We start from the raw sequence: 24,814 nt of genomic DNA, 5'->3' as shown, positions 1-24,814 counted from the left end.
TAGCCCAGTTTTACAGTGAGGGGCTAGACAAGGCCACGCAGAGCTTAGTATTCCATAGCTGCAAACTTTCTGCTTTTCACTGCCCGTGCAGATTAGAAAACATGGCTTCATTTTCACTGTATAGATCCAATAGTGACATTTATGTTTGGGTTATAATTAGCTGTGATTTTCTCTTGTGTTTTTACTTTTAATTGCACGCATAAACAAAATGACAACTGTTTTTATTTTTCAGCTTAAATTAGAACACGTATCTGTTGAATCCATTCTTAAATACAGCTCCTAAATCCAACAGCTCCATCTCCCTCGTCAGACACCATGGAGAGGGTACGCCATGATGTCCATTGCGCATGCTCATTGCGCAGTGGAAGCCATGTTGGAGCTACAGTGGATTCGGGCTGGGATTTTCTGACGCCGTATGTTTTTCTTAAAATATCTGTTTTCTAACGTCGTCGGGGTTCGTCAAACGTGCGCTACCGGCGCCGTAATCGGCCGTGGAAATGATGAACTCCAGTGTCGACCTGTCCCGGCGGAATCCGCAGGAGGATTTCGAGCTGATCCAGAGGATAGGAAGCGGCACATATGGGGATGTGTACAAGGTAAAACTGCAGTGAGGGAAGCAGCGACATGGTTCCATTTTCGGACACGGAGTCGTTAGACGCCACAAACTAATTTATTGAGTTTTTTCGTTCTTTCAGTGGTGTCGTAACAGTATTACATAACATGTAGTGGTCATCAAAACATTTCTGATATACAGTTTGCTGCAGGGCTCCGTTTTGATGTTTACTGGTGCAGTATTTAATCTGCTGCTCATGTGTGTGGTTCCATTATCGGACACACCGCCGCGACTGCACTACACTGATGGCTTGTGACTGTTATTGTTTTGGCCTTTCTCCTCGACTATTTACCGACACTGTGGACATCCGGGTTTGCCTTATGGAAATGGCTTTTAATTGCTTCAGTGCCCGTTTGATGAGAAACCGTAAATAATCATAATCGTCAACAGTGACTGTAAACCGTTTTGTCGGGGCGCTTACGTTAAATTTGATTTTGTCGAGTAGAAATCCCATTTACTTTGTTGTCTTACAAATAACATGCGAATCCCAGGGGGACGTGATTGTTTACACGCAGTGAGCCGCGTTCCTCGTCTGAACATTATGCTAAAAAAGCTGCGGTTTACCGTTTGAGGTTGCCTGAGACGTGTCCGATAATAGACGCCTGGCGGCTAGCTGTCCGACAACGAACGCGGTTCAACCGGATAGCATCGCCAAGCTAACCAGGCGTTTAGCTGCTTCGTGGGGGAAACACAGCGACAAAATGTCAACAAGCAGGGCTTTGCTACCTGTACGGGAAACACAGACAGCCCACTAGTATCGCAATTAATCGTATTATGGCGGAATTATTAGTCGGATTTGAATAAAAAGTGCCTCCGTTTAGCCCAGACAGAGACTGACAGCTGCCTGCCTGGAGAAGCACTCGGGCTAAAGCGAGCTACAACAACAACGTGAATATCAGCGCATTGTGCTGCTAGTCTTCACCTTTTAACACCTCTGATGACTAGCCACAGCTATTAAAGAACCGGGGTGCACATTTCTATGCCTGTATGTGATATAGGTCGCGTTAGAGCCGCTCTCTTTGATCCCACACTTTGCCAAGGCCCAGCGCTGGGAGCAGACAGCCTGGGATCCGGACTGGGAGGCAGTTCCTGAATGGCAGCCCATTACAGACGCATCGGGTGTCATAATGTTGATTATATGCAACGCTGAACAACTGCAATTATAATCATATGGCACGATTTCGTAAAATGCAATGCAGGAACGCAGCCATGCAAAATTTATAGTATGGCAGAAAAGTGTGAAGTATTGCTGCAGAACATAAAAACAAATGGCACCATGCAGGATGAGGTGGCTGTAAATCTACAGCTGAGCACCACAGACAAACAAAAAAATACAAATGCACAGTAAAATTAGAGTATTTTTCATTCTTGATGACTTCAGAGACATACCTGGTTGAATTGCCCAACAGCCCCCTACAGTATTTAGTTAAGCATCCACGCTGGTAGTTCTGTAGCTGTTTGTGTAGCAGCTGCTCTGTTGTGGAATTTAATTTAGCTGCTGTGTAAGGGAGAGGCTTCTGGCCCACTGGAGATTCATTAAACACTTTAATAAGGCTAGATGATGTTTGGTTAACCTCCAGGCTCTTTGTGGCAATTACAGGAATCCTAAAGAGCAGAGATGTGAAGCATTTTCAGTCTTTTTGGACTCGTAGCTGCCGTTCATGTCAAAAGTAACCCGGTATATGTCGTTATTTCTTTCTTTTTTTGGTTGTGTGTTTTCCATATTGCATCCCTCCCGGCTGCAGCTTATCTTGTTTCTAATTTAAGTTCAGTATCTTGCCTTGTTGCAGACAGATAGGTCTGACAGAATGTGTTCGGCAGGCCGGGCGCTCGGAGCCGACTCGATTGCCAAACCTGTCACAAACAGTGAACAGCTGATTAACGTGCACGAGTGTACCGTTTAAAAACGTTTGTAATTGAGAAAAACATTCTGCATTTCAACATAAACATGAAAAGAGAGATAAAACACATTTGTAATTAGTTGCTGATATCGTATTTATCCATGGATAAGGCTGATTTAGTGTAAAATCTGTGAAATTACAGCGTGGCTGATGCTCCAGTTCACATTAACAGCAGGGGTTTGCTGCAGGACAGCGCTCAGACCTGAAACCTCTGGATTAAAGGATGTGCTTCTAAGCACCGTGGCTCTTGGTAAACCTCATCGATGCCTATATTTGGTTCTACCACTGTGTGAAAAAGTGTGGCTTGGATAGGAATGTTTGAGCAGGAAACAAAGCATGAACTCTGCTAGCTTGTTTTCTCCTCTGTTTGTAGCCATGCCTCCCTGTCTGTGTCTATTAGAAACCCAAGGAGGAGGAGGAGAGGGGGTGGGATTGGCTGACGGTGAAACCGGCCGTCTGACCGCAAGATCACAAGTTTGATCCTGAAAAGAGTGTTCTTGTAGGGGTATCTCTGGGAGGAACTGGTACTTTTTAAGCTGCCAGTGCTACATGCTGATAGGTAATGTCAATAAACTGGGTCGTTTCATGCCAAAATTCATGCCGAGGATTCCGATATTTCCCTCAGGACCCCGATAACAGTCCTGGGAGTAAAACAACTCTCCATTTCAACTCAGACTAATGAAATTCTTGAGTCGCCCCTAAAGGCAAGGTGAGGCAGGTTGCATTATTACAGATAACCCCGAGGCTGTTTAGTTAAGAAGGACAATGCAACACTGAGGGCTGGGCAGCTTATCAGTGTGAATAATGAAGTTATTCCTTTTGATTATTAATGTCATTGATTATTAATGTCATCTACATATTTACCACGAGTATTAAGACAAGATAAGATTCCTGAAATACTTGTCTATACCAGCGGAGCACGTTGACTCCTCCTTTGCACAGCGCGGTGTAAATAACGGCAACTTGACACGTGATTTACTGTCCCGAACACAAATCATTATCCACGTGTCGATACTGGAGGAAAGCCACCCTGCTTCCTCTGTATTAGAGGGGACAGCGTTAGTGATTTTTTTTAAACCCAACATCATCCTGTTTTCTCACCTTCTGTGCCTTGAAATGCGTCTGGAAAGCAACAGTTTAATTCAGTTTCCACCTACAGAATCCCAGTAACATGATGCCAATAGGCTGCACACGGCATGCTTGTGTTTACCAGTCGGACCGCTCTGTGGTGCTTTAAAACCAAAGACGAGCTAAACAGAACCCATATTTGACATCGATGAGCCTGGTTTTCTCCCTCTGATGTTAAAGATACCATTTGTATTGATTTGCCACCTCATGCGGGCAGAGTGGAGAAGCGACAACGCTTTTCTTTCACGGCCCCACTTTGTCATTTGCGACTGCTTCGAAACAGATTCAATAAATGCAAGCACCAGATAAATATGTTGCCCTAAACCCACAGAAACATGCTCCAGATGCCTTCACTGTACGAGTATTTTCCAGTAAACAAGATGACTTGCGTTGCTGTAGATTCGCTTGTTTTCTTGCGGTGACGGAGCTTGTGGCTTCAGATTGACGAAGCAGAGGGAGGCGTCGGCCTTCGTTGGGGATAGAGATCAGTTAATCAATTTCAGGAGCAGCGTGTGCTTTAGAAACATGCCAGCCGTCTGGGTATTTTTGGACTTCAAGTCAGGGGCAAAGCAATGCTCCTGTGCCTGTTCACCATCCATATTTTAAACTGTTTTTTTGGTCAGTTTAGGAGCTGAATATCCCAGTTTTGTGCAACATTAATCGAACTAACATGGTAAAACAATGTGCCTTTTCAAGCTTTCTTTAAATGCGTAACCTATTCCAGATTGAACAAGCGTGGATTATCCTGGGTTTGACTTTGATGCCGCATGTCCCGCCATAAAAGTAAGCGTGGCGTCCACAGTCGAAGCAACGCTAAGTGGATGTCTATTCACTCCCTCCTAATGTACATAACGGCTAATGTCCTTAGCAGTCACAAACGTGGGGACGGTAATGATTTCCTTTTGGCCAGACCTCGGTGTGTGTGTGGCACAGCTGGGCAGCCGTGGTCCAGGAATGCAGGAATCCTCACTTCCTCCGTGTATGCGGTTGTGTGTTTGTCCTATTGTTTCACAAGGAAGACGGTGGAGCAAAGAGCTGCAGTGCAACACACACACACAAAATAAGGTGATTGTATCATCGCATGCATAGACACACACACACACACACGCAGATGGCCGTAGAGTCACAATTAAAGCTGCTGGCCCACAACCATCCTGTTTTTGTCACTGTTCCTCCAGTTGTTTGCTCACTGAGGTGGATATACAAAACCTTAGTCTGCGTGTACACAAAAAGCTCCAAAGCAAAGCAAAGGCTCCAGAAATCCTCTCTGGCGGCAGATCGGATATTTAGTCCCCATCTTGGCACTTGGGGTTTCTGCTCTCCAAGTGCGATCCGTGTGCTGTGCAGGAATTTGTCTGTGTGCCACTGGTGCAGTGGCGTATTGATAACTCGCATAGTTACACAGTAGTTAATGACACAGTGTGGTGGCAGGGGACAAAACCAGATGTACCAGTAAAAATAGCACAGTGACTGTGCATTCAGGCAGCATCGTGTTAGGCTGGGTTTCTGTGTTAATGCTGCTAAAGAATACTACGTTTTAAGGGCTATAAATAAGGAAATGAGTTTGTGATTGGAGATGTTGAGTGTAGATGTACTTTTGGTTTTAATTTTAATGCATAAGTTGAGTCATTACACTTTAATAAGGAAGTGCAGAAGTGATATCTTCAGTCTTATAGAAGCTATAAGAGTCTAATATGAAGTCGTGCATTATCAGAATTGGCATATCAATCTCCTGCGCGAAGCCTTTTAACTATGTAAACAAATGCCCGGGCCAGTGAGGTTGGCAGTATCTTGAGTCAGGGTGTGCCCAGTTATTAATAGTGTGGCTAAACCGCGTTGATAAAGGTCAACACAAAACCCAGCAGCTTCTTCTGCTCCTTGTATTAAACGCTTAATGACTAATAAAACGTCTGCCGAGGATAAGCCATTGTTTTGCGCGGTCTACGGTGCAAGACGGTGGCCGGTGTGACGCCTCTCTGCGGGGCGGTTCAACACAAAGGAAAACAGTGGTGTGACAGGTGAGGACGTCTGCGGGCCGTCCCCCCCACCCACAAACAAACCCGAAAACCTCCACTCAGCAGGTTTTGAAGTGGAGGAGCTGCTGCTGTCAGTCACCAGTGAAATCTGGAGTCATTGTTGTTTTAATCCAGCAGCAATTAAGTTAGTATTAAAAGCATGTTTACAGACAGGTACAGTCACTTGTTAATGAGGACTTCTTCATGTGTTAGTAGTCAGTAACACAAAGCACCGTGTTATTACACTTTAATTACATAGTTATTAATTCATTGTGGTTGGCTGTTATATGTTGTTGTATGCACTGGACTGAAGTTTTTGAGTCTTTTTTCAGAGCCATCCTGAAGCACCCTTTACAGTTATGATAGATAGCTTGATTGGAGTAGGGTTTTTTGTTTTTTTGTATTGCCTGTTTAAGTTTATTGTTTTGGATTTTGCATTTGTTAATGGTGAAGAATGGGGGTAGGACTTGACAAGCCGAGGCTTCTTCCTATCCCTTTTCGAACGAGTCAAATGTGTATTATATTGAAATTGGCTTTTTATATTTTCTTTTTCTTTTCCATTTGTTTCATCTATTTTAATCGTTCGTTCGTTCGAAATAAAGACTAAAGAAGAAGAAGATAATGCATATACAAATACATCTTTTTGGCTGGGGATATATCTGTGTCGTCTGGTACCAAAGCAAATGATCTTAACTTGAATGTTGTTTGGAGTAGGGCTGTAGTCTCCAGACTGACTGCTCAACTGATTGATTTATATGCTGTTATCTGATCATAACTTTGGTTGAGCAATGTGACATTAACAGGTATAAAAGCGTTTGGAAAACATCCTGCGTTTTCTCGGTTGTCTGACTTCTAGAACATTTATTGAACATTACTCCGACTTGGGAACAAACTAAATGAGTGAAGCTGGATCTTTGTGAAAACACATTAAAAAAAACAAAACAACTTTGCCAGCAGCAGTTTGTATATTACATCACAACCCACATGACAGATCATCTAAAAAACAGTAGACCTGTCTGAACTTGTCCGTCTTATATTCCTCAACAGTTGTTATGCTGGGATCAGGAATTGATTTAGTTTGGAAATCTTTCAAATAATTAGGTTGAAATGATTTATTATGCTTTTGTGTTGACATATACGTCAGTTTGCCTACCAAGGCTAGCAGGTAGAGTGCTCTCAGCGCACATTTTAGTTAATCTTCAGATAACATGCAGATTTGTTTCTCCCCCCGTGACCGATCGATTAGTTGAGATTTTCTTTGCTTGACTGCAGCAGCCCCAGTGTTTCCGAGCACCTTGGCGATCGTACCTCTGCCGGAGCACAACTCTGCTGCTGAACTGGTTCAGTAAATCTTGGCACCGTTGTAGCAGAAGTGTCAAATCCTATTTTGAGATTGCGTGCTCATGTGATGGAGCTGGGGGTGCTCGAACCTGCCTCGGGCTCAACATTTGTTTGATTCCAGCCAAATACGTCTTAAGAATCGTTGCGAGAACAAGCAAGGGTGGCAGGAAAGTTTGTCTGTTTATCTGGATTAATATGTTGCTTGTAATGTAAGAGGATTGTAGTTTTCCTGACTCCTCTAAAGCTGCAGCTACATGCACGGACTGTCTATACGTTCATATTCATGCATACAGTTTGGGCGGGTCGGTGTAGCAGCAGTGTGTGAAGTGTGTGGTATGGGGCTTCACGGGCCGACACGAAATCCTAACGCCACTTTTGCAAAAGGAGCATCGGCCATATACGTCCAATCAAACATCAAGTGTTAATTTTTTTAATTTGAAAACACTACTCCAGTTTCAAGAATGTTCTCAAGCAATTCAAAACCAGCAGAGCGATTCAGTTAAATGTTGTGCCTCGCTAATTTCAGTCGGTTAACTCATTTGCAGCGTTATTTAATTCCACTGTTTTCCTTTCAGAGTCGCATTGGAAGCAAACGCCGTTATATTGTTGTTGGCCGAGTCCATCACTCACTGTAGGAGGAAGGGAATTCGATTTTAGATGCTGGATTAAATGACTCCTCTGGGTGGATTAATATGGAGGAAGGCTTTGAATGCTTGAAAGGAAAAGTTTCTAATTTGAAGCAGTCCTGAGAGGCTCTGGATCTTTCTGTTTGTGTGTGTGTGTGTGTGTGTGTGTGCGCATTTCTGGGCGTTTCGCTTGAGCGAGTGGGTATTTTGTTAAAAGACAGGTGTGGTAATTAAACACACTCCGCCGCATTCAGCTTTCACCTCACCTGTTCCCCTCCTGGGGGCTTGTGCCTTTGTGTAGGCTGAGACATGTAGTTAAGACCGAGCCGCCTGGAAAAACAAACGGAGAGTCGCACCTTCACCAGTTTGACTTCCAAAACTGTCTGTTTATGAGCGCAGTTCTCATGCTAATTAAATATGCTCATATCTAGCAATGGTTGTCCCCTCAACTTGTAGCTAATTATCAGATGACAGCATTAGAAAGGTTACCTTCATTTGCTTTGAAAAGCGACGAGGCTTCACTGGGTTATGCAATGTACAGGTTGGTAAAGTCTTGTGGAAAAATCCTGTTTCAAAATGCTTCAAAAGTGACAGAAAGGGTTTTGTTTTGAGCTTGGAGTTAATGTATTTTTGGAATAAGTTTTGGGGATGCAAAGACTTTCGAAGTTAGTTGACAAAAAGTTTGAGTTCAGATCGTTTCAAGAAATAATATGTAAATTGGGAAACGCATGTTGCTGCCGTTATGTCATGTCATGTATTGAGCGGAAGGAAAGCAGAAGTTCTGAAGTCAGACTTAATGCATTGATTGTCGTAAAGGTCAGAGAAGCATGTTGTCGATTCGGAAAGACACCTCAGATCTCTTGGGGAGATCTTGTTGGGGGGAGTAAATGGCTCATGTGTTACCGCCCCAGGCCAGGCTTCAGCAGCTGGTTATGCTGGACTGCTCCTACATGGAGGTGTGCTAGGTGTTAGGAATAATGGTGAGCTTGTGTGTGTTGGAATAAGAGTTAGAAAATGTGATTTAGATCGACGATAAGATGATAAGTGAGTGTGAGAAGTTTCAGCCAGCAGCTTTTTGTAAATAACATCTGACACGTGAGAGGAGAAGAGGTGGCAGGAATGTTTGCCACTTTTACTTCACATTTACTGAAATTGCATATAAGACTATTTGTCAGCTCATTTGGTATCTAAACTATATTCCCCAGCTGATTCCATTCACTTGTAAATAGGCAGAGAGCAGGTTTGTGAAGCCTTGAACATGAACCTGGGACCCGAGGTGACTCTGTGCAGCTCAGAGGACCACCGCTGCCCCGATACGACCCCTGACCTCGTGTAAGTTAAACCATCGGCGTCGCCTCCTCAGGAGTTAACCCCTCAAGACTACCATCACACAGGATTAACTGTGAATGGTACAAGCGTGTTCTGTCGGAGCTAAAGTGAAGGCACATTAATTGCGAGGGAGAGGAGAGTGAAATGAAATGCCCCACTGATCCTCCACTGAGCCGGCCATATGCTGAGTTTATGACACACACAAGCACACGTACACGTCCTAATAGAGCCTCTAATGATGGACGCCAGCCAGGTTTCTCCACATTATTCCACTTCTCTGTGCTATTTGCAACTTGCATGAATTTGGGGCACCTCTTGGTTCCTGAACTAAAAGCTAGTTTTTCTTATGACTCACAGCTGGAGCTCTGGGATTGGTCGGAAACTCCCAGTTCAACCAAAAGTCCAAATAATTAGCAACCGTCTTACAAAATATGTAGATCTTTAATACAAAACCAGAGACAAACCTGTGTACATGCATGCTTTGGGGGAGAAGAAGTTGGCAAAAAGTATTCAACCTCAGAGCTTAAAACTCTGTTACATAAGCTAATGACTGTTTTCATTGTCAAGTCATCTGGCAGTTTTGTTTTTCCCAATTAATCGATTAGTTGTTGGAGATGAAGTCCTCAAATGTCTTGTTTCGTCCATAACCCAAAATATATTCACCTTCTTTGGTAGAAAAGTCAAGAAAACAGTTCAACATAAGAAGCTGGGAAGTTTTCTTAAACACTCAAGTCAGTTTATTTATTATAAAGATAGTTTTGCAATTGATTTCATAGTCGACAACCAGTTCCTTCATCGTTGCAGCTCCATATGTAAGCCGCTAAACATGAGGGATAAAGATTATTGCGTGTTCAGTTCTTTTAAATCTTTGAAATTCAGCAGCATTGGTGACACATTTTATTAACAATTGAACAATTAGTGACGTACAGTTTCTTCCTGTTTGCACCTCTGGCTGATTTCCTCTTCATAGCAAAGTAGAAAAAGTCTGATGTTAGTCTACATATTAAAAACTAACCTGTTAAGTCACTACTGAATATACATTAAATGTGTTCTTTATTTCAGAAGCGGGGAAGTTATGGTGTCAAGATGAACTATTCTTATACAAATGTTATTATCAATGCCATTATGATTGTTATCTGTCACAACAGGAATATCAGAACAGTTTTCTTTTTATTTAAGTCATATTTGTTTTTATCAGTTTTAAGTTTCTGCACAACTGTGGCTTCCTTTTTTTTAACTGGAAAAAAAACACAATCCAAAAACATATTATTTTAGTGTTGATACTGAAACTTAAGAGTAAAGTAAGTTCTATTCGTCAGCGCGTACTCGGCATCATCAGCTTTTGGTTGACATTTTAGCTGTTAGGTTTGGAGAGCTCACCTGGATTAAATTAAAAATAAGTGGATTTTTCCGACCTTTAAATATGAAACAGCTTCATTGTTTTAATTGGGATTTACCAGATAATTCATTCAGTCTGAGCCATCGCTGAGTGGATTTTTCTGGAATGCCAGGGAGGGATTGTTTGCACTTCTGAGTTGCTGCAGTTTCATTATTACGCTGAGAAATAGATCGTCCATGCGTCATGTAAGAACCGGACCAAGCGTTTTCACACCGGTTGGAGTAGATTTGTTTCCAATTAGCACGGACCATCTGCCTAACGATTGTGGTCGAGGACTTTTCTCTGCCTTCGTTTTGGGAGCGATTATCAAACCTTGAGCCGGTGGCTTCAGCCCGTCAGACCGAGTGTTGTTGCCACTAACGGCGGCGCTGAGCGATATGAGTCATCTCTGGTCTGTCTGCTGACTGAAGACGCTCTGTCTCTGGCCTCCACTCTGCTTCTGTCTCCTTCTTTTCTCTTTGCATCTCTTTGTCCTTCCCGCCCTCCCACCACTTTGTTTTGGTGTGGGTTCGCCTCCGTCGACTCCTCTGCCTCTTCTTCTTCTTCCTCACTTGATTTTGCACTTCGGCTGAGGAAGCTGCCGTTTGTCCTCTGGTTAGACAAAATGAAAAATTCACTTTTTCATATGCGACAGGGAGGTTGTTTTTTTTCTGTGGTTATCCTTGAGTTTTATTTTGTCTCCTCATCGTTGTTGTGTGTCTGCAGTGCACTTGTGTGGGCAGCGCTCCAATGTACACTTTTTTTCTTAAAGCCATAGGGGCTGTCACTGCTCATGCTGACTAGGCAGTCTTTCCAGCACATGAAAGAGACAGAAAATATGAAATTTGACGTGAAATATTGTCATTTTGACACTCTTTATAAAGGGATGTAGTTCCTGGAGTGCCCATATCAAATTGGGAATGACTCCAACACCGGAAGCTTATGAAACAGAAAGTTTACCCTCCAATCTGTGACCACCGCTTCCCAGCAAAGTGACCAAACCGGAATGTAAAATGTCGGGTTTTTCCCCTCCAGTGTTGGATAAATACGCCTGTGAGGCGGCAGCCAGAATCAGGGTGGATGTGGGTGTTTACATCTTTCTTTCTTTTTTATCAAGACTGGAAATAATGAAACCGTAGAATCAGGAAATACTTTCTGTCTGTTCACGGTATGGACGTCCTTTTTGTCTCTCATGTTGAAAGTCGGCGAACTTCTCTGTCTCGCTCGGCCTCGCACTCGCTCGTACTTCTGCAATGTCACAGGCGGTCACGCTTGCACATTCTTGGCCTGAGTGAAGCAAGCAATTCATGTCTCCTCTGAAAGGCCATCTTTTATTCATGTATGTTTCATATATAATTCCTCTCCCCGCCCCACCAGCACTGCAGCTAAATGTAAACACGGTTTGCTATTTATAGAAAATCAGCCTCTGTATCCCACAAATCCCCCCCAACTGCTGTCTGAGAAACTTTTCAGGAATAAAGCAAAAACTGTCTCAATCTCCTGATGAAGTCCATACATTCCTCAGTCACCCACCACTTCCTCGTCTCGGTTTGGATTTTATGGTGATGTGAAGTCATGTGTGCAAGCAGTGTGTTGGATATTTAAGTTGCATCAGTGCCTGATATTCTCAAAAATGCAAATTATCCTTGCAGCACGTGATGAAGAATTGCATAATTGTTTTCTGGATTCAGCCGTTTTGAAATGTCTTTAACTCTGCCGTCATCCCTGCGTGTAACCGTCGTGTCGCCATCATAGCGGTGTGACCTTTATTGCGATGGGTTGGGTTGATGAGGGTGTTGCCTCAGGTATCCGTGGGAGGACGAAACATGACCCAGATTAGCTCGAATAATAGATTTTTGAGGCTTATTAGAAGCCGACATAATCAGTTGGCAACGCAGATTTTTGCAACTTACCTCTGCAATCACGTCTTCCTTAATTGTGAATACTTAAGAAGGAATGCAGGAATGTGTTTTATGCTCGCATGTGTCTGACCTATGAAGTCACCGTGTTGCCGCTATGGTGTTGCATTGCAGTGCTGAGTCAGGTTCACCTTTTTCTGCCGGACCTCCCCGTGTTTGTTCTCCCTCCTCTTCTTCTTTTGATGGAGGCCTCTGCACCAGTGAAATGAGTGAGGTGTCATGTTTTAATAAGGACTACAGCTAGTAATAATCCGTTAGTTAATTTCTCATTCATTCGATTAGTTTTTACGTCTATAAAATGATAAAAAAAATGTCCATCAGTGTTTGTCAAAGCCCGAGATAATAACCTCAAATGTCTTATTTTGTACACAACCCGAATATTTTCACTTTCTCGTCATAGAGGAGCAAAAAAAGTCAAGTTTAAGAAGCTGGATTCAGAGAATTTGGAATTATTTTCTTGAAAAAGTTGCTCATATTGATGAATTGATTGTCAAAAAAGTTGGTGAGTCATTTAATAGTTTGCAATTAATTGATTAATCGTTACAGCTTCAATAAAATGTTTGTAAAAGCCATTTCTACATCTGCGAGGCAGTGTTACTGAATGATAGGCTTCTCCTGACTTTTTGCAGGCTTGTGTTTTGTATCTGGATGAGAACAAGCGTAGTTTCTCTCTGCTCTGTCTTGATGTCACATAAACAACATTGCTGAATGTTCGCCGTGTGTTTCAAAGCCTCCGATGACTTACTGTCCTTCTTTCGCTCCTTTAGGCTCGTAACGTAAACACAGGAGAGCTGGCTGCTATCAAAGTCATCAAACTGGAACCGGGTGAGTTCGCTCATCACTCCTTTTATTCCCTTATCTCCCTTTTTTATTCCACTTTGTCTGTTATCCTCTAATCTTCCCCTTTTTCCTACCAGAAGTCTTCTACACATGATTGCTTTTGTCCTTCATTGGACTCTGTTCCATTCACCGACTCTCACCTCTTTCCCGTTTTCTTCCTTTCATTCCTTTTTTGCTGGTTTCCATCCGCCGTTGCTTTTATTAAGAAAGGAAACTTACTTGACAAGTTACAGACCAAGTGTGGGAACGTGTCATGACGCTGTTAATTGCCGAACAGTTTAGGTCTTAAAGCGATGAACTCAAACTTAAGCGCGGCCCACTCCGCTGCTGCTTTCCATCTGTTTGTGCTGCTTGTTTCAATTACGCCGCTCTTAGCCTTTCGCCCACAAAACACGCACACACTGACACGTACACGAAACGATGAACAAACCCAATTCTCCTCTCGCTTTGTTTGGCACAACAACAGCATCAGCACGGACACAAAACGATCAGCTTCTTATTAATGTGGGTGTGTGCATGTGTTGGCTCTAGGTGAGGACTTTGCCGTGGTCCAGCAGGAGATCATAATGATGAAGGACTGTAAACACTCCAATATCGTCGCCTATTTTGGCAGTTATCTCCGGTAAGAGAGAGAGCGTGTGTGTGTGTGTGTCAGATGTGCGATATTTGCTGATGTTTGCTATTAACGTGCAAGCTGTTGATAATAAAGCATGTAATTTTATTGAAGGAAAAGTGCTGCAGTGGATCCAAAACGATAAAATCGGTCGTTTAAAAGAGAAGAAAATAAAAAATCTATGCTAATGGAAGGAAGTCAGTATTGGTTGGCTTTGATTATTCCTGTGTTAATAAAGGATTTTCATATGTAAAATTTCAGCTACTTTTTGGACTGCTTACTTCAATTAATAAGAATTGTTTATTGCTTTATACTGTATGTGTCTGAGAGAGAAAAATGCATAATCTGGCGGCACTGAGACGATAAAAGACAGATGAAAGCTCGTGCATTAAGATGCACTGTGTTGTTGTGTGTGCAGGAGAGATAAGTTATGGATCAGTATGGAGTACTGTGGAGGAGGGTCTCTGCAGGACATCTATCACGGTAAGAACGACGTGCACCCAAACGCACACAGACGCTCGGCCGCACTGTGATCTTAACTGATCGGTTCTTTTTGTTTTCCCCCCTTTGATGTCCGTCTCTTTTCCGTCTTTGTGTTTCTGTCTTTGTTCCTCGTGTCACTCCTCCAGTAACCGGGCCTTTGTCGGAGTCACAGATCGCCTACATGTCACGGGAGACCCTGCAGGTAACGTATGCAGTGTGTTTATTGACAGTATTGGCATATTGTTGATGAAACAAAGAGGCATATTTGGGAGATTGATTCTTTGATCAACTGGAACTGATTATACCAAAATCACAAACGGTTAATTGACTCAGGGTTTTAAAGATCCCCTCTGGTGGTAATCACATTTTTACCCTTTCAGCATGTCCATATGGTGTATGTTTTTATGTTCTGGAAGACGTTTAATGAGTGAAATAAGCAGTCGAGGCCACGGCTGAGCGTTTCCACCTTGAAACTGCAGCATATCGATGACAGTCTCAATAAGATGGGCTGCGTTCCAAAGAGGAAGCGCTGTAAAATGTTGACTCTGTACATGGGAGTCAGTCGAGTCGAGCCTGTCTCCCTGAAGTTAGATTTTCGTTTAATGAGGAAACGTTTACAGTAAAAACTTGAATTTTACTTCTGATAACAATTGTTTTCTGTTTGCTGTGTGATTCTGTTCACAGGGTTTATACTACCTACACAACAAAGGCAAAATGCACAGAGACATTAAGGTAAGTGCAGACAGCAGTGTGCAGAACATGCATGTCGGGGAAGCTTATAAATTAATAAAGCATCGTTCAATGTGGTGTATGCTGCTTGCTGTTGGTTGTAGACAAAATATTATGAACCTCTTTACAGCCTAGTCTAATCCTCAACAACCTCAAAAAGTTCCTTAATCGATGCCGAACAGTCTGAGGTTAAAACACACTAATTATTAAGTGTGAAATGTGAAAATCAATGAAATATTGTAATCGTGCATTTGCATTCTGTGGATAAAGCAGCGATTTAATCAACCCAAAGTACAAGCCTGTATGTTCAGTGATGTCGAAAATGAAAATTGATCCCCGTGTTGTCGTGGAGACACAGCTGCTGGTGTTTATGACGCTGAAAATGATCATCGATTCTCAACGGCGGCTTAGATTGATCAGCGAGAACCCGCTTTGCAATAAACCCGCGTCTCCGAATTCGCTTCTCAAGTTAATTTGACTCGACCTGAAGTGTAATTTCTTGTGTCGGATGCTGATGCGCGGCATGTTTTTTTGTCTCCGGCAGGGAGCCAACATCCTCCTGACAGACAACGGCTATGTCAAACTAGGTGAGAGGAACACGCAAAGCCTCCGCAATTAGCTTCTGCTTCAGAAGACTGCATCTGAATGGCCTCATTTGCTGACTTGGTTTCTTTCTTTGCTGCTCTCGCTCTCTCTCTCTTCTGTTCTCCTTCTGTTTTCTCTCCTCAGCTGACTTTGGTGTATCAGCCCAGATCACAGCAACCCTCGCCAAGAGGAAGTCATTTATTGGAACTCCTTACTGGTGAGTTGTTTGTTTTTCTCCGTCAGCTCTCTTGATGCTGCGTATGGATACGCATGCAGATTGAGCAAAGGTATAAAATCCTTCTAGAGGGAAAATGTGGGAATCCAGTAAATTTGCTGATGTCTGATGTGTCATGCAAGTGAAATATTCCAGAAAGTTTTCACTTGAGACATAGGAGAACCAGACGATTCACCTCATGGCACAACCTAACTAAAACCAGGAATGAATAGTATTTGTGGGTCACAGAGAAGTCAGAGTTGCATATCAGGGTCACGGTGGGAACCCTCTGCGCTGCTGCTGGGAAATACTGCAGACAGTTTAAATTCTGTTCTTGTGCGTAGCTGTTTAATTAACCTACTTTAGTACCGAGTATTTAAAAAAAGGGCACACATTTTACTATCATCCTTCCCTTGTTTTCCTCCATGCCCTCCTTCTGTCTCCTCTCTTTCTTTCTTTCACCATCTGTCGCTTTCTTTCTCCATAGGATGGCTCCAGAGGTAGCAGCTGTGGAGAGGAAAGGCGGCTACAACCAGCTGTGCGATATCTGGGCTGTGGGCATAACTGCAATAGAGCTGGCTGAGCTGCAGCCGCCCATGTTTGACCTGCACCCGATGAGGTAGGGGAGTGCTTCAGGTGTTGTTAGATGCCAGAGTACACGGTTGGGGATGGTGCAATGACAGCAGAGTAGACGCGCAGTCGATGTGAAACGACGTTAGAATGAAAATCGAATCAGTGACATGCATGGTGATGGGAGCAGAGACGCCCGTATGGCACTAATGGTCGATGTCTCAAAGGTATCCGTTCAATCGATCCACCGTTTGATCGATCAATAATGTTAATATTTATGTGTGCAAGTAAGAAAAACGGCAGTTTCCTCATTTAAATACAGCTTTTTCAGAGATGATACGTGCTGATTAGACTGCAGCAGTGCTTTGGTGTGAGGAAATTTCAATATAAACTGTATAAAACAAAACATTTATAACCGTTAAGACTTGAAGTTTATTCGTTTTCTGTGTTTTTTTTTTCCTCGCAGGGCTCTCTTCCTAATGACCAAGAGTAATTTCCAGCCTCCTAAATTGAAAGATAAACTCAAGTGGTAGGACGCCACCTCGTTCACGATTTCCCACTTTGATCAATGCTCTCTTGTTACAGACCCACAATATTAACCTTTTTGTCTTGCTCTCTGTGTCTTCTTCTCTCTCTGCTGGACAAACAGGACAAATAACTTCCACCATTTTGTCAAACTAGCCCTGACCAAGAACCCAAAGAAGAGGCCCACCGCTGAGAAGCTGCTGCAGGTGAGCTAGTAAACAACATATTTACAATTCTTTGAAATAAACAAGTTGGATAAAGTTACACATCTCAAGTATTTTGTTATGTAATGGATACAAGCCAGATTAGATTCCCTCCGTACATCTGGTGGCACATCGCTCTGTAACCTTGTCTCGCACATCTTACAGTTCTTGTCTAATAAGTGGATTCCCTTTTATATTCCACTCTGATGAGCTGCTGCATCTTATCTGAATGACTCCTTTTTTTTTTTTTCTTTCATTCCATGAGACGTCTCATAAAAATAGTAAAGCTATCAGGTGACTGGGGCAGATATAAGTGTGTGCTTCAGGTGGGAAAAAGTTATTATACATTAGCTGCAGCGAAACAATGGAAGACAGGCTATAAATGTAGACATACTTAATCACTACCTGTTATTGGCACTAGTGCTGAAACAATTAGTCATCAATTAATCTCAGTCAAAGATAATGGGTTTCACAACGCTGGTTATCTGCTTTCTTCCTGCTTCAGACTTTGTGCGTTCACATGACACGTCACGTGACTCCTCTGCTGCACAAAATGTACCAATCGTGAGCCGCCTGCTTTGGTCAGAGGAACAGGTCGTCATCATGGAAAGCTGTAAAATTTATAAAAAATAGCAGTTAAAAGTGCTGCTCTTGCAAATCATGCAATGCTGGTAGAAAGCATTCAATCTTGTGTTGATATATTTATCTTATCAGTCAGTGCAAACGTCTATTTCTAACATGGCAGCTGCACTTTAGAGCTCTTAAAATTTATATATGTAAACATGAAATGTATTTAGGTCAGACACAGTCCCATAATGAATAACATCACTTTAATTATTGGCCAAATCAAATTAAAATATTGTTACTGACTGATTATTCTCTGTGATAAATACCAACAGACTGATCAGTTTTCCAGTCTGTGTTCTATTACCAGCAGTGCTAAATGGACTTGGCAGCTAATTAAGACCAAACGTAAAAACACCTTTATGCATACAGTGTGTGAAACTGTAATTGTACGGCTTTGTTCGGTGTCGATCACTAATGTACTGCTCACCAGGTTTGCGGATATAACACATTCCCTCAGCTGAGAATCTATACCGCTGAGAGAAAATTCTTAGGAAATGTCTTGTTTAAAGGGAGACACTTCTTAGAGCCAAATTAATTATAAAATTCTGAACATAACCATCTTTGGACCAGGTTAGCTGTGCAGCATGTGTTACCATGGTGACCTAGCAGGTTTACAGAGAGCATGACATTAACAACTCTGACTTAAGGCTCAACATACCTCTGATGCTTTCCCCACTTCACCATTACAACCGTTAAAAGTTCAGGTTATTAATGTGTTTTTTTAACACTCTAATCGACTCCCTCTTTCTCTCTTTTCTGTCTTCCAGCACCCGTTTGTGTCGCAGCCTCTGAGCAGGACGCTGGCCATCGAGCTGCTGGACAAAGCCAACAACCCCGACCACAGCACCTACAACGACTTCGACGACGACGACCCCGAGCCTGAGGTAACCACTGACCTTCTCAGGAGGTGTTTCGCAGGATCTTTTCTTCCCCCCCTAAATCGCGTCTCTCTGTCTCCTCTTCCGTTAAATCCCTTCTCTATCTAACCACCATTCCACTCGGTCCTTCCTTTCCTCGGCACATGTGACTCATCTTTCTGCTCTTTGTCTTTCCCCTTCTCCTTCTTTCTCCTCCCTCCGTTTCCTCTGTCGCCTCCCTTCTCCTATTTGTTTCTCATTTCACTTTTCTTGAGGTTCGGTTTCCTCTTCTTTTCCTCCTTGTAGCACTTCTCCTTTCTCTCTCCGCCTTTCTCCTCTCTTTCTGTCTCCTTTCCTTGTTTTCTCTTGTCCTCTTGTCTCCCTCCCTCCGTTCTCTATCTCCTCCTCCTCCTCAGTTTAAGTACAGGGGTCATTTCCTACCCATAAGCCCCGGCGCTCGACGCGCACCCCGTTTTGCGGCCCGTAGGAAGGTACCAGCGTCGGCTGCAGTGTGTCTGCAGTGATGTCATTCTAACACAAACCGTTGTGCCAGTTGTTTTTTCGCTCGGAGGAGGACGACAGAACTGAATGAATAGATTTCCTTTCAATTCAGCGTCTGCTGGCGTTGTCATGGAAGTTGGCATCGGCATGTGACATTCAGGCAGTTGACGGATTACCAGGGCTGTTGCATAATTAGTTTGACATGCCAGTGAGCATGTGTAACGTTCGTGCTTTTGTTTTGCACCTCAGCTGATTTTATATCCTCAGTTTTCTCTGTTAAAAATGACAGAATCAACCAGTTTTGTACCACTTCAGTGACGTGTCCTTAAAGGTTAGAAGTCATAAAGTGGATGAAAACTTACAGAAGAGGGACAGAAACGAATATATTGCTCTTAAACTAGTTGAACGTCTTCACAACACAGTATAGGTTTTGATTTATACCACAATTTTATAGGACTTTATGCCCGCGAACTAGACGAGATGCTTAAAGTTTGGGCATAATAAAGAAGATACTTGTTGAATTTATTGATTTGACAATTGTTTTTATGGTTTCTATGTAGTTTAAATGTACATCACAGCTTCAGCGACACACAAAAGCGATATCGCTTGCTTCCATGACAACATCAGCGAGATTATTTGGCAGCCACAATAGCCAAACCGAAGCAGATCAGTGAGTAATATCACCTAATCTCATCTCAATTCATTCCAGTTCTGCGGCAGCCAGCTGGGACGATAAAGAAATGAACGTCTGGGTTTATAAAGATGGCTTCCAGGGCATCACAATGTCACGCGCCCGAGAATATCGCATCCCAAACCACATCCAGGTCTAATGCATTTGCGAACCCACAGTGTCGCCATTATAGCTCGTTTCTTATTCACACAAGCGGCGGTTTTGACTTTGAAAATGAAAACCTCGATTCTGCAGTTCAGGAAGCTATTGGAAATCAATGACACGTGTAATCCCATCAAGCAGTCCAGACGGTTTAATATAGTTCTGGGGATTGTTTCTCCGTTTGGTGGTTTGGAAATGCTGCGTACATTTGCACTCACGGAAGCCATCTTCATCTACCTTTGCCTTTGCAGTTACTAACTTCAGGATGTGTGTTACAAGAATGGCATTGGAGGTGTTTTTTTTTGCATTGACAGATTTATCAGTAGGTCTAAGCTACGAATGTGGCTTTGATGGACGCATTTGGTTTGTCTTTTCCAGCGCTTTACGAGCATGGTTTGAGGTTGCTGTGTTTTTTTAAACTTTTCTATGATCTTAAGATCGAATGCTTGAGGCATGAAGTCAGTTTTAAATCTTTGGAAATAAAGCATCACTGTACAAACTGCCGCGGTTTAATTTGCAAAGTAGCATGAAACAGTAAATAAGCTGGATGACAAAGAGCCAGCATCATGTTTAGCGGTTGACTTGGGAGCAGGTCAGTGGATTGTGTTTTGAGGTTGTGGGTTTTACCATAAATGTCACCTATAATTAAACAAAACATGTGTCTGAGGTACTGGAAAACACTCACAGACTCCACCAGGAGTATCAGGAGCTTACAGGGGTCTCGGTGAGGCGACACGCAGATCGAAGCGTCGACGTCGTTGCCAGGGAAGGTTTTGTGTTTTCCTCCGGCTCTGTTGTTATGTTTTGGTCGTGTCGTTGCAGTGCGCGGCTGCCTGTTTTGCTGTGTCATCAAATCCCACCCACAGGAAATAGCAGAGGGATTATGGTTTTTTTTAAACCTATTGTAATCTTCTCGGGTCCTGTGTCGACCACGACGCTGTGTGTAATCTTTGAACAGCTTTTTTTTTTGACTGTGTGCGTCTCCTTCTCTTTCCTGATAGTCTCCGGTCTCTGTTCCCCATCGCATCCGCTCCACCAGCAGGAGCACCAGAGAAGGAAAGACACTGTCTGAGATTAACTGTGAGTCCCCACAACACAGACAAATACATTCAGGTTTGGAAAGTCTGACTCTATATATATATATATATATCTCCCCAACTCATATGTTCCCTGTTTTCCTGTCTGTCTGTCTCTTTCTTTATCCCTCTCAGTTGGTCAGGTGAAGTTTGATCCTCCACTGAGGAAGGAGACAGAACCCCATCATGAACCGGTGAGTCATTAGACGTCGCGTTTGTTTACATGTGTGCGAATGAGATTTGTGTGATTGTCATTTCACCAATACCAGCATGGCTGATCCTTACCCAATCAGTCCTTTTCAATCTGTGTCGAACCGAACATGAAGCCCATCCACACAGTTCACTTTGAAGTGTTTGAATATTTAGTAGCTTTTAGAGTATTTCGATCCCCATCCCTGTCAGTCGTCGAACGTTAGGAAGCATCTTGTGTGACTAGTTTGCTCAAAATTAGGCAGACTTGGTTCAATAATAGAAGAACACCAGTGACAGAAAGAATATTGTAAATGCAGGTTTTATAGAAACCGTCTGATTGCTTTTCCACTTGGTTTTTTAGATCAGAGGTGAGGTTAAATCAGTGTAGGAATTCTGGCCATATCCTACTGGAGGAGACTCTGGTACCACCTAAATGCATGCTGGTGAGATTATGTGTCCCAAATGGTCTAGAGTACTTCCTTGTCCTTCTGTAAATGCTGAAGGTCTGAGGCCAGAGTCGAAATATTGGAGAGACTTAAAGAATCCTGAATAGGAATTTATGGGAGAATTCCATAATGCCAAAGATGGCAGTTACAGATGTTCCATCCGTCGCCCCAGAAACCCCGTCGTCTGCTTTATCGTGTCTTTGCATTGACTCATACAGTCATGAAACCGTGCGCATGTGTAGTAGAGGTATAACTTCCGGAAGAACATGCTTTTTAAACCTTATTTTGGGCCAAAGTCGCCAAACTTTTGAAGCGTTTTTTTGTGATTTTTGAGAGTTGTATCTGTACATACTCTTTATGTCATGGTGACCATTAAAACTTCACTTATGGCTCTCGACTCCTTCATTTAGATAGATGTCTTGTCTCATTAGCCCAAAAATACCTGCCTGATGGTGTTGCCAAGTTAGCTTCTGAGTGGCAAGACTTGCCTATATTTCCTTTAGTGTGTCTCTATAGAGCAGGGATCTCCAACTCTGGTCCTCTTGAGCTACTGTCCTGCACGTTTTAGATGTTTCCCTTCTGGAACACACCTGACTCACATTAATGGATCTCCAGCAGCTTGTTGTCAAGTTCTACACAAGTCTCTTAATGATCCATTAATGATCTATTGCATTATGGAAACATCCAAAACCTGCAGGACAGTAGCTCACGAGGACCGGAGTTGGAGATCCCTGGTGTAGAGTTACACCTGAGCGATTTTGCCTCTTGCCTCGTGACCCAGACCTGGGCCTTTTGAACAATAAACGGAGGCTGTATGGATGCATTTGCATGAAAACATAACAGCATCATACCTGTATATGCCATAGTCACTGCCTGACAGCCAAAAGGCAGCCGTGACACATTAGCTGTATAGCCATAGTGTCTCCTTGTATATAAGCATCAGTGATCACGTATCCCCCTGGATGCACTCGCTACGATCTTCGACAGATTAGATAGATTTAGAACTGCAGACAATGGATCCCTACTTCTTGCTAGCGCGAACATTGTTTGATTATGTTGGCCAGATTTTAGCTTTGTTGTTCGGTTTTCTTCAAAAACTCAACTCTAGCTTTTAAAATGCGTCTTGGTTGAGCCATGCTTGCTTGGTACACTGACTTTTTATGTTAGACACTAAAGCTGATTGTGCTATTGTCAGATGAAAGTTGCTAGTGGACGGATGGGGATGGCGCAGGGTTCAGGCACCATCACAATGTGTTGTTAGTCCTCCCTCACTTTTTTGCCTTCCTCTGCACTTTCCCTTTTAACACACCCCCTCTCTTTAAATTGAAATTCACCCCAAGATCAAATGAAATCCTTCTTCTGCCCTCCGTCTCTTTATCCATTTAGATCATCAAACATAATCACCAGTGTAGGTCTTTGTAGCGTCCATCAGCAATCATCCCGACGTCCTTCGATTTCTCTTCTTAAAGACGTAACAGCATGTGTTCTCTTTGGCTTTTAGCTCTCAGAGGTTGATCCATACGGGACTGTGCTGCTATTTGTAGCATTTTCAAATCAATAAACCACATTTTATATTAATAACGCAACTTTAAAAAGACGAGCAGCTGCATACGATGGCCTTTTTGAGGTATTTATTTCCTAGTCTGGCCAAAAATCAACCATAATGACACTAATTAAGGTAATAAGTGGTTTTAATTCAAAGAAACACCACTGAGAATCCAGCTGCCATCACACATGAGCTATTCATTTTGTATTTTTATATGATATATTAATGCAATTTGTTAATGCCTCTCCTCTTGAGTTTTTTTGCTGATTTTTAACCCCCATCTGCTCCCATCCATCCCCTCTTCTCTCGAGATTAATACCCCCGTACCCTCCGCCTCTGTCTTGCTGATCCATGATCTTCTAAAAACCTATTTTTGGCTTTAATCCATTTTTCACCCATCGTCCTCCTCTGTCTCTCTCGTTCTCTCTCTCGCCTCCATGTCTCCATTCCTCCCTGTTCCCTCCATCAGTCCAGGTTAATGTATTAACTAAGGTCTCTCTCGCTCTGTCTTGCTGACCAGTGTGATTCTGAGCCCTATCTGGACTGTGTTGAGGAGCTCTACTATACCGCGAGATCTAATCTGGTAGTACTCCTTCTGTCTCTCTCTCTCTCTCTGTCTTCAACCTCTTTCTCTCTCTGTCCACCTATATTGGCCTTTTTTTTTGTTTTTTCATTTTTTTATTTCCAATCTGTCTTCATTTCTAGCCTCATGCCTCCTCTTCCTCTTGCTCGCCATGTATCTGTCTCTGCAGGACGAGCCCTTCTCGTCCCTCCTCTGGCTCTCTTGCCTTCCCAGCCCTCGCCGTCGTCTCTGTTACTCGTTCTGTTTTTTTCAGATTCTGTTTTGGCTGCTCGACTTCCGACATGTATTTTTTGTTAATTTTCACAGTGTTGATGCATCTATTCTGGTCCGTCCATCTGTCGCTGTTCATTTTTTTTCTTCTTCTTCGTTTTCCAGCTCTGGCTTTTTTTTCTTTTTTTTTTTTGCTCACTAACTGGTGTTGTAGTCGTCATGGTGATAAGAGTCTTTAGTGATGTTGTTGTTTTCATATATGCATACACATTCACACGCAAACAAACAAACAGAGGAAGGTCGAGGGTCAGATTCAGTTCAGATCGGCGAGGATTTTAAAGACATTCCTACTCAGAACAGCACTCACATCCAGATTTACAGACACACACACTCCACCTTTCAGTGTTTGCTGTATTGTGTGTGATGTTTGCTGGCCATATGTCTGACATCTCTCTCTACAGAATGTGTGTCTCTCTTTTTCTAACCTCTCACATGAGGCCTTGTTCGTATGTGGGAGTGTCTCTGCAGTGTTCATCTCTTTATTTTTTTTCATTTTCACTGTCCTCTTGCATGCTTTATGCCATCGTCTCTGGAAATGTTTCTGACACAACGCTGCGTTCACATTGTGGTTTTATGTACAGATATCACACCAGGATTTTGTCCACATCGGTCACTGCCTACAGAAATAATAGAACAGAAGTGTGAGCGCTAACTAAACTAGCATCAGCAGCCAAGTACTGCCTGTGTGTTCTGGACACTTCCACCCCGTCNTGTGTGTGTGTGTGCGCATTTCTGGGCGTTTCGCTTGAGCGAGTGGGTATTTTGTTAAAAGACAGGTGTGGTAATTAAACACACTCCGCCGCATTCAGCTTTCACCTCACCTGTTCCCCTCCTGGGGGCTTGTGCCTTTGTGTAGGCTGAGACATGTAGTT

At 42.9% G+C, this 24,814-nt stretch overlaps 1 protein-coding gene across 1 annotated transcript; it reads left to right on the top strand.

Moving 5' to 3' along the window:
• Nucleotides 1-367: 367 nt before the first annotated feature.
• Nucleotides 368-24,587, top strand: LOC103364907 (mitogen-activated protein kinase kinase kinase kinase 3-like). Its single transcript, XM_008292198.1, has 16 exons — nucleotides 368-596; nucleotides 13,018-13,075; nucleotides 13,622-13,712; nucleotides 14,122-14,186; nucleotides 14,333-14,388; nucleotides 14,871-14,918; nucleotides 15,460-15,502; nucleotides 15,645-15,717; nucleotides 16,202-16,333; nucleotides 16,751-16,813; nucleotides 16,934-17,015; nucleotides 18,407-18,523; nucleotides 20,831-20,909; nucleotides 21,041-21,099; nucleotides 23,610-23,716; nucleotides 24,524-24,587. Exons 1-16 carry the CDS (start codon nucleotides 498-500, stop codon nucleotides 24,585-24,587), a joined length of 1,236 nt encoding a protein of 411 aa, XP_008290420.1. The 5' UTR covers nucleotides 368-497.
• The last annotated feature ends 227 nt before the right edge of the window (nucleotides 24,588-24,814 follow it).

Source organism: Stegastes partitus, unplaced genomic scaffold (assembly GCF_000690725.1).
Source record: "Stegastes partitus isolate 25-593 unplaced genomic scaffold, Stegastes_partitus-1.0.2 Scaffold792, whole genome shotgun sequence".
Taxonomy (NCBI): domain Eukaryota; kingdom Metazoa; phylum Chordata; class Actinopteri; family Pomacentridae; genus Stegastes; species Stegastes partitus.
The sequence above is the reverse complement of the archived record's forward strand: the minus strand, read 5'-3'. Positions and strand labels throughout refer to the sequence as shown.

Bases quoted from the DNA above. Each gene is read 5' to 3' on its own strand.
- LOC103364907 (XM_008292198.1), top strand. From the start codon at position 498: ATGATGAACTCCAGTGTCGACCTGTCCCGGCGGAATCCGCAGGAGGAT. The intron at 14,187-14,332 runs GTAAGAACGACG...TCACTCCTCCAG, and splicing joins TCTGCAGGACATCTATCACG to TAACCGGGCCTTTGTCGGAG. The intron at 21,100-23,609 runs GTGAGTCATTAG...CTTGCTGACCAG, and splicing joins CAGAACCCCATCATGAACCG to TGTGATTCTGAGCCCTATCT.